We start from the raw sequence: 9,927 nt of genomic DNA, 5'->3' as shown, positions 1-9,927 counted from the left end.
CATGCATATATGCATATACATATATACATATATACATGCATATATGTATATAGATATATACAAATATATACATACATATATATACATATATATATATATATATATAGATATATACATATATATACATATATATATGTGTGTGTATGTATGCATGCATGCATAATAATATTATATATACATATATATAATACATATATATATATATATAAGTATATGTATATATAAATATATGTACTATTGATGTTTGTTGGGTAAATATCAATAACTAAAGACACGGAAAGATATACCATGAGATATTTATTATATTTTGTTAAAAGGACATGCGACATCGGTAGGGGCGAATGCAACACAAGAGATGCAATCAGGTAACAGATTTGATTTCCAGACCTTGATGGTGGGAGTTCGAACCTCCTGCTGTCGATTCTCGTCCGGCCATGCATAGATACCCCAGCTTGCATCGTTATAAATGTTGTTGTAAAAGTGGCTTATTATCCAAAATGACCAAATCTGTCAATTTCCACCTTTGTAGTATTGCACTATGTGTCTCGCCACAACACTCAAACAGTTATACATGCCTTCATAACATCTGCAATAGACTGTAATTCTCTCTCAAAAATTCTATTAACAGTCTCCAACGACTGCACTGCAGTAAAATATATTTTTCACTAACAAACGCTCCTCTCAAATATTAGGCCCTACTTCCATTTACATAATGTTTGGTTTAACGTCTATCACCGAATTAAGTGCAACATTCTCCTGACTTTCAAAGCTCTTGTCTTTTTTTAACCACATTTATAAGGGTGACCCTACCAGTGCATCGGTTGATATTCAGGGCCCTCTTAAATAAATTAAATACCGTGATGCTTTTATGAGTGAAGAATTTATGAGGCTTTGGGAGTGGAGATGTTTTAGTCTTTAAACAAATTGAACACAGCAAGCATCTCGACTAAGCTCTTGAAATTCACTGCGATGTCCAATCTTTGCATAGCCTTAACTACGTTCTTTAATACTTCAAAAATATGTATACTCCCCTTGGTCCTTTCGAAACCAACATCAACGCTATCGGATTATTCACCTTTGCAGCTACTTTCATTGGAACTCTCCACCATTACATTTTAAACAATCTTCGGCAATATCCACTTTTAAAGCAAATATCAAAACTTTTTATAGAAAAATCATAATATTCCGTAAGCGCATTCTTTTTTAACATTGTTATGAAATTCGCCTTATGAAAAATCTTATTGACTATAAACTAATAATGTTGTGTTTAATGAAAATCTTCAGATTTGCAATGCTTGTTAATTCAGTTGATTTTATATACTAAATATATCACCAATTAACAAACAAACCGAAAAAACCATCCTATTTAATGCTTCAAATTTATTATCCTTTTTTTCTGAATTTCATCTTCTAGGAAATGATTATATCGTAATCATCGGTGGTGCTTTCGGCAGTATTGCTTTAATCGTTATCATCCTGCTTATCATCATCATCGTTTTGATTAAAGAGCGGAAAAGGTATATTTCTATTATTAATGATGGTGGCCTTAAAATGTGAACTTTTATGTAAACTCACCAGAGACTCAATTTACCACGCGACCTCTTACCACTTAGCCTTTTACCACACGGTCCGGCAAATTACTCAAATGATACGGAATCACACAAATGATACCGAAATGATACGGAACTACCCAAATGATAATACATGGTAATAATAATAATAATAATAAATTATTATTATTATTAAGAAGAAAATAAGAATTATTAGCCCTATTATTATTATTATTATTATTATATTTATACTATTATTTTATTATTATTATTATTATTATTATTATTATTATTATATATTTTTTATAACTACTATTATTATTGTTTATTATTATTATCTGCACTATTACTAGGCTTATTATTTATTTTTCTATTGTTTAGTAGAATGTTAACATACATTTATAAAATAATCTACATTTGTATGAATACAAAGCAAAATAACATACACGCATATTAGGGATTTGTTCAGGTACATTTAATTCAAACTGGCTTATATCCAAGTTTATTTTTTATAACCTTACCGTTTTCGACTTCACGGCGGGAATGTTTGAAAGTTAACTGTACTGTTATTTTAGGCTCACTACCACTGTACCACTGCGGTTATATTTTTATTTAATAAATCTAGCACTTCAGAATTAAACAGGTGTACTAGGCCTACTGTTGTAAACACTTTTTGGTAAACCTGTTTATTTCAGATTGGCAACACCTAATTAGTTTTCGATCAGGGTATTTGTTACGCATTTAAACTAAAATTAGGAATTTAAAAAATGAGCCTAAATGCGAAACAAAAGTCTATATGAATAAAGAAATAGTTTCCTAAAATATTACGCAAATAGCGTATGTAATGGATAAATAAGTTAGATGAAATAACACGTACAAATACTACACATACTATACTTTACATTAAGTATCAATCCGCAAAGGAACTAAACAAGGATGACTCTCATCACCATTTTTCAAAAGAAATTTACGGCCAGTCCTCAGGCTTTCATTAGCTTTACTGAATGCACAAGATATATACTGTTGCGAGTTATATGCTGTACAATATATATACAATACAATTGTGGTGTAGACGGATTATAGGCCAATAGTGGAATCTAATATGCTGTAATGTACTGTAGTGAAATCAAACAAAGATCAAGCGGTCAGGTATTTAGATAGTAGTGTAAATTGAGGACTGGCCGAAAATTTCTTTCGAAAATAATGAGTTTCGAAAATAATGAGTCGAATGGCCTAGCGGTTGGCAGGGGCGCCGCAAGCTATAGCCATAATATTGGTGCTGGTTCGAACGGCACGCTCGCCTAATGGTTCTGGCCAGGTGGTAGAACAAGTCTTCTCGGATAAGGGCTAACCGTAGTCCCAGTGTATACAATGGCTCGTGTGCACTATAAAGAACCCAGTGCATCTTTCGAGACGAGCAGGGAGATACCCCGGTGTACTGGAACAGACATGTCCCTGTGGTGGACGACGAGAGTTGCTTGTACCGGGTTACCGGGTAGCACAGACACGAAGGGACCCTTATGGGCGAAGAAAGTCATTGATCGAGTTCCTAGTCCACATATCAAGCGCCCTGAGCATCTTTACAATAGATGGATATGTGCGGTATATAAAACTACACTATTAAATACAGTGTTCAATAGTCTACATTTCTTGTTGTCATAATTTTTTGTTTCAACAACTGACGACTCAATAATAATACTAGGCCTATCAATACCATTATTCATGCTAATTACACAATATAAGGAAAGACAAAAAGGTGCCATGGAATGTTCTAGTTCTGCTCGTAGATGAAAGCATTGAGTAGTGAATGTAATGTCTGAATGAATTTGATGCCAGTTAGTAATTATTTAAGTCACGTTTTTAATTTGAATCATATTGTTTTGATTGTATTTGTATGATTCTCCTCATTGGAGGTTATTTTGATTAAATTTGAAATTTGAAATTCATGATTAGTAATCATTAACAGAATAAATCATATTTGTAGATGAAAAAGTATTATTATTAATATTACCGTATATGCTCGAATAAGCGCTGGAGGCTTCAGTGCGGCGTTTATTCGAAAGCGGCACTTACTCGAAAGCGGCGCTTATAAAATGTACTGTATTGACGTGGAGCTTTCCATGTCTTTTCCAATGTTACCTATCCTACGTCCCGTTTCGGTAGACCTATCATAGGTCCTTGTCATTGTAAATAAACGGTCACTGATTTTAACACTGTATACATTGAATTTAAAACACTGTTTCTCAAAGTGTTTCATTACACACAGGGTAATAATTATATACCCTCGTCTTTAAGCGCCGCCGCGGCGTTTTTTTGTTTTTTTTTAGAGCGGCGCTTAGCGAAAATAATCAGGTTTGGTGTGGCGCTTTATCGAGAGCGGCACTTATTTACAGTATTATCAAATAATAAAACACGTTATAAATGCCAATACCTTTATCATATAAATATGTTTAAAATACGAAAGATTTTAACGGTAATATTAATTAGAAATACTAAAATGAACGAGTTGGACAAATAATATACAAATGTCAGTATGAATAAAGGAATAAAAACTTCACAAAATAATAAATTAATAAATACGAGCCCTGACATAGTTATTTGCTATACCTAGGACTACTAACATAACATTATATTTGATGTTTGTTTTCATATAAACGACATAACCGAGTGATTTGGGCTATCGTTTGGGTAATTTCAATTCATTTTGGAGATTTTCGTTTAATTTGGGTGATCCCGCATTATTTGGGGTTTCATTTTTGGGTTTTCATTCATTTTTATTTGGGTTCAAATGAGTACCATTTGGATAACCCAGCATCTTATGTATATCATTTAGTTAATTCCGTTTCATTTAGGTGTTGATGATAATTTATACTACGTTGGTGAAAAAATTATTGAAAATTTTAATTATAATGACCACAACAACAACGAAAATATCATTACATTATTATTATATACGATTTTTTTTAGACCACAGGAACCTAGAGATTCTCAAGGACTTGCATCTAACATCGCGGACCATTATGCTACACATTTACCTCAAGCACACAGTGGACAAGATAACCACATCTATGAATCACCTTATGATCTGAAACCAGAACCGCCAACGTATGAATCATCCATTAGAACTTATGGAAGAAATCAAGCAACCGGAGAATCACCATACGTTGTCACTAAGCTTGATCATCAATTTGACAATCCAAATACTGTTGCGCTGTACTCAAAATCTGAATCAGTACCTGTCGCCGTCAATACATATCCTTACGTGCAACATGGTTTTCTTCCTCCACAATACGCTCCTGAAGTCCAAACGGATATCTTGAAATAAACAACACTGCGAGTTCAACTGGGGTTAACTCTCAGTGTTAACGCTTTTGCACCTATTACAACATGCTTAAATCGTGGAGGAACAATAATAAATAAATAAACATAGTACAAAGTGGCGTCAGTATTGGGTTTTCGGCAATGTTTCATAATAAAAATGAATAGATCAAAAAATATAAAATAAAATGTCTTAAAATTTAAATGAAAAATAAATAAATAAATAAATTTAATTAAATACCAAGACGCGATTTTAACTCACGACCTTTAGTTTCCTTATTTCCTTAGAACACATTGCTAACCGACCGCGCCATTCAAGTGACTTGCCCTATTAGTGGTAATAGCAGTAATGTACAGTCCTTGCTGAAACGCTTGTTTTGTTTTGTAGGTGTAGGGGGAACCTTAGGGTCAAGCTTAAAAAAGGGCCAAACTTTTGTTGGAAATAACCTCTAGCTTATGGGTACATAATTTTATGCACGTCCGTTCAAAACTGGCTATGCTGGACGCTTTTTAAATTATGGTAACAAGAACAAAAACAAGAACAACAATAACAGTGTGGTTCTGGAGTCCGCCTTGAGCGGACCCAAAAACTGTATGCCTACGCAGAAGGCTGTTTCGAGCGATGTGAGTTTAGTATGGACCTGAATTAGTTAACAATATATACCGTAGTAAACACAACAAACGGGCAGCCTCAAACAAATTGTTGATATTATTTAATCACATAAAATGTAAATACATAGGCTGCCCCTAAAAGATTATATCGTAAGGTGGCAATTAATACTGTACATATAATAGTTATATAACATTGTTACTGATTGTTACATTCAAAATACTTCAACAACTGAGTATACAGTTAAATGCTAATTACAATATTTATTGTACATCTAAAGTTGTAAATTGTTAGGCTTTACATAATACATTACAAAATATTCTAACTAAATACACCTTATAAATGGTGAAAGTGGGGTGGGGGGAAGGTAAGCAAGTTAAATGACGAGTGATTTCGTTTAAAAATGATGCAGCGAAAGAATGGGCCAAGAATCGCCAAGTTATCTGCCTTCATGCCACATACATTAATGTTTTCGTATTTCTACGAAAAACTCAGTTTTATGCGCAGGAGGTCGGTAACGGGCAGCCTCAAACAAATTGTTGATATTATTTAATCACATAAAATGTAAATACATAGGCTGCCCCTAAAAGATTATATCGTAAGGTGGCAATTAATACTGTACATATAATAGTTATATAACATTGTTACTGATTGTTACATTCAAAATACTTCAACAACTGAGTATACAGTTAAATGCTAATTACAATATTTATTGTACATCTAAAGTTGTAAATTGTTAGGCTTTACATAATACATTACAAAATATTCTAACTAAATACACCTTATAAATGGTGAAAGTGGGGTGGGGGGAAGGTAAGCAAGTTAAATGACAAGTTATTTCGTTTGAAAATGATGCAGCGAAAGAACGGGCATTTCTGATGCATGCTATCAATTACCCACTCTACGCATAATGCAACACAATAGCGCCTACTGAGAATCGCCAAGTTATCTGCCCTCATGCCACATACATTAATGTTTTCGTATTTCTACGAAAAACTCAGTTTTATGCGCAGGAGGTCGGTAAATTATTGACCGACCTCCTGCGCATTAAACTGAGTTTATCTCTTTTGTCTCCTATTATAGGAGACAAAAGAGATAACCAGCAAATTGAATGAATACTGTATAATGTCAGTTATTTAACAAATGACGTAACATTCAAGATATATACGGTTTTAAACACAACAAATGGGGCAGCCTCAAACAAATTGTTGATATTAATTACATAAAATGCATAAGCTGCACCTAAAAGATTATACCATTGAGTAGCATCTATACTGTACGTTTGTATAACATTGTTACTGACTGTTACATTCAAAATACCTTAACACCTGAGTATACAGTTAGGAAAGTAAGTGTTCTTTTTTTTTTTTTGCTCAATGCTTGACTTTCTGTTAACAATTATTCTATGCTCCCTGATTATTTTTTTCTTTTGCAAAATGAGTTTAATCCTGTGGCTTTTATAAAAAAGATTCAATCATGACTAGTGACTGATTTGTGTATGCTGGGCTTACCAGTGGGTCCTTGGTGAAAGTTAGCTATTTTTACACGATAATACTGTACACGTTTTACAATGCTATATTATTTAATTCTTATTATATAATTATTTCATAAGATTTGATTTTTTCTGTATATTGTCTCCAATCAGTAGTTGCGATGGCACCATAGTAAAGAGTTACAAACAAACAAATTTCGAAATGTTAAAATATAATATAACAAACTTATATACTTGATTATACAGTAAGGTAGTTTGATATTGTATTTTAAAATAAGTTCTTGTAATTTAGGAAAAATAATTATTAATATTATACGGATGTCTATAGGTCATTTCAATGCAGACACCAAGTTTCAAATAAGATGAATCCATTTCTTTTATTGTTTGATTGGTTTGTATCGTACCTAGCATTTAACGTTATAATAGCTTCAATGTATAATTCTTTAGTGTAAACTTCTAAATTGTTGCTGATTTTAACTTTTATTTTGACTCTGAAAATTATGTTTATTTTAACCAATTAAAATATAATTACAAATGTCTTGCATCATGATAAAACTTTTGCTGAAGTGAAAGCTTGATATTGGATCATGTTGAATGTTGAATCTTATTAAGCTTTGACCTACACTAAAAGTTAATTGCATACAGAAAACCTTTCTCAATAATCTACTCTAAATAAATTCATTGTCATTAATGATTGTAGGTAAAAATGGCCCGGTAAAAGTGGCGCAGGAAAAAATGGCCCCGGTAAAAATGGCCCCGGTAAAAATGGCCCAGTAAAAATGGCCCCCAAATGACAAGTAGGTAAATATGGCCCCAATGAAAAAATTCAGTAATAGAAATTATTTTTTTTAAATCTTCAAATATTTAAATGCTGCAATAAACAAGAATTGAATCAATAAATACAAAATGGCCCTCAATTATAGAATTCAATAAATAAATAAATAAATAAATAAATGCTGTAAAATACCCTGTAGCAAAAATTGAATTAATAAATCAACATAAACCATAAGCATATTTGAGAAATAAAATAACTTAGTTTTTAGCTCCTAGGATATGAGTAGCTCTAGGAGTCCCCTGCTGATTGATTAATTAATAGATCTTTTTTATATGGGCGGCTGTTAGGTCTTATTATTTTTTAAAATTATTATTATTAGATATTATTACTATATTAATGGTATTGCTAAATCCCACAAACCTTCCAAAACACAGCGTAGAAAAACCAAACAAATTCAATTGTGATTGACTCACTTGGTATAGGCCTATCAATAAGGAATTTAAATATTCATAAGAACCTATTTATTTTTTGGTTAAAATGTTGATTTTTTTTGTGAATAAATACTTGCAAACACACCACAAACCTCCAAACACACTGCGAAACCCATTCAAATCCTTTAATTATGATTGTAGAACTCTCATTTAAAACAAAAATAAATAAATAGGCCTAATAATTTGATGTTCATATCAACCCATTGTTTGTGGGGTTTACCAATACCCGGAGAGAATTTCTGGAAAATTGTGATTCTGCTTCCGTGAAATTGGCAACAAATAGATTATTTTAGTATTAATAAAAGCATGATTTATGTTGATTTATTGATTATATTTTTGCTATTTCTTAACATTTAAATGGAAAAAAAAATAAAGAGTGTTATTCATGGTTTTTTTTTTTTTATCTTTGAATATTTTATCATTTAATATATAATTCCTGTAAAAAGTAAAATGTAAATGGCAATTTATTTGATGTTAGATTCCTTTAAAAAACTGAATTATTTCAGTTTAAAAATGCATATAATGATTTTAAAAAATCAGTTTTAATACAGATTTTTATTATTGCGGCCATTTTTACCTACCTGTCATTTGGGGCCATTTTTACTGTACACCGTCATTAATTATTATAATTCTTCAGCGCATTCTGGGTGAACTCTCCTAAAACTCACACAATTGCAAACGAGATTGATCAACAAAGGGGATTTTATGATATTAGTTGATTGATTGGTTTATTGATTGATTGATTAATTGATTGATCTAAGAGGTTCGACCATGGTTCGATACAACTACCTGCGAATTTTAAGTAACAGCCAAAATACGTAAAGTCCAATAGGAACAACGAAGCACAATTGTGTATATCATGCTAATGGAAGTAACACACCGGTAAGGCATTGATCTGTTCCCTTTGCTCTATGACCTCGAAAACAAAAACATTTTCTTTCTCTTTGTGTATTCGGCATTGTTGTCAACACTCCGAATATCAACTATTGAATTAAATATTAACTACTTTAGTTGAATTCACTGAGAAAAATAAACGTATATTGTACATACCTTATCCCATATAAGCCTTTTACGTTAAAACAGTTATGAAACAATATTTCTTGAATTAATGAATGAGTGTTTCCTGAATTATCTACAGGTAAATAAAGATTGATTGATTGCTCGATACGTGATTTGGATTATTGATCCTCTAATATTACAATAGGTCATATAAATTCAAAATAATTGCATATATGAAATATCCCAATTAAAAATTGTATGATTTGTTAACTATGATATCATTATAACAATTTATGTTAGTGAACATGTTATCCATTACATTACATGGTTTATTTTTGCTGATTTGTATTGTAATTTATTTCACCAGTGGCACATGATAATCCAATGTAATATATTAGAAGGTTGTGGTAGAAGATGACGAAACGGTTTAGAGAGGTCCAAACACAAACAGTTTAAAAAAGATGAAAAACATAACGACCCTTGTGGGACGCCCTACAAAACGTTGAAGTACTTAGTTTTACCACCTCTAAATTTGACACATAAACATTGAGTGAGGTACCACAGCGTACAGGGTTACATATGTATCACCCACTAATGTAACAATCAACCACTAATGTAACATTAACCACTGTTGTAACAAAAACCAACCACTAATGTAACATTAACCACTATTGTAACAAAAATCATCTGCC

The 9,927-nt window shown here is 31.9% G+C and overlaps 1 protein-coding gene across 8 annotated transcripts in view; it reads left to right on the top strand.

Annotated features, from left to right (window-relative positions):
* Positions 1-4,986, top strand: part of LOC117119122 (low-density lipoprotein receptor-related protein 6-like) — a 27,050-nt gene extending 22,064 nt beyond the window's left edge. For 7 of the 8 annotated variants that reach the window (XM_033263942.1, XM_033263940.1, XM_033263937.1 and 4 more), the window contains 3 exons: positions 318-365; positions 1,415-1,517; positions 4,518-4,986. In XM_033263942.1, the coding sequence (XP_033119833.1) occupies positions 318-365; positions 1,415-1,517; positions 4,518-4,875 (509 nt within the window). In that variant the 3' untranslated portion in view covers positions 4,876-4,986. The remainder of the gene's footprint in view (positions 1-317; positions 366-1,414; positions 1,518-4,517) is intronic. The other variant, XM_033263935.1, reaches the window with a different exon arrangement.
* Positions 4,987-9,927: the final 4,941 nt, after the last annotated feature.

This window comes from Anneissia japonica, unplaced genomic scaffold (assembly GCF_011630105.1).
Source record: "Anneissia japonica isolate Jap-2015-1 unplaced genomic scaffold, ASM1163010v1 scaffold1792_len1028045_cov167, whole genome shotgun sequence".
Classification (NCBI taxonomy): domain Eukaryota; kingdom Metazoa; phylum Echinodermata; class Crinoidea; order Comatulida; family Comatulidae; genus Anneissia; species Anneissia japonica.
The sequence above is the reverse complement of the archived record's forward strand: the minus strand, read 5'-3'. Positions and strand labels throughout refer to the sequence as shown.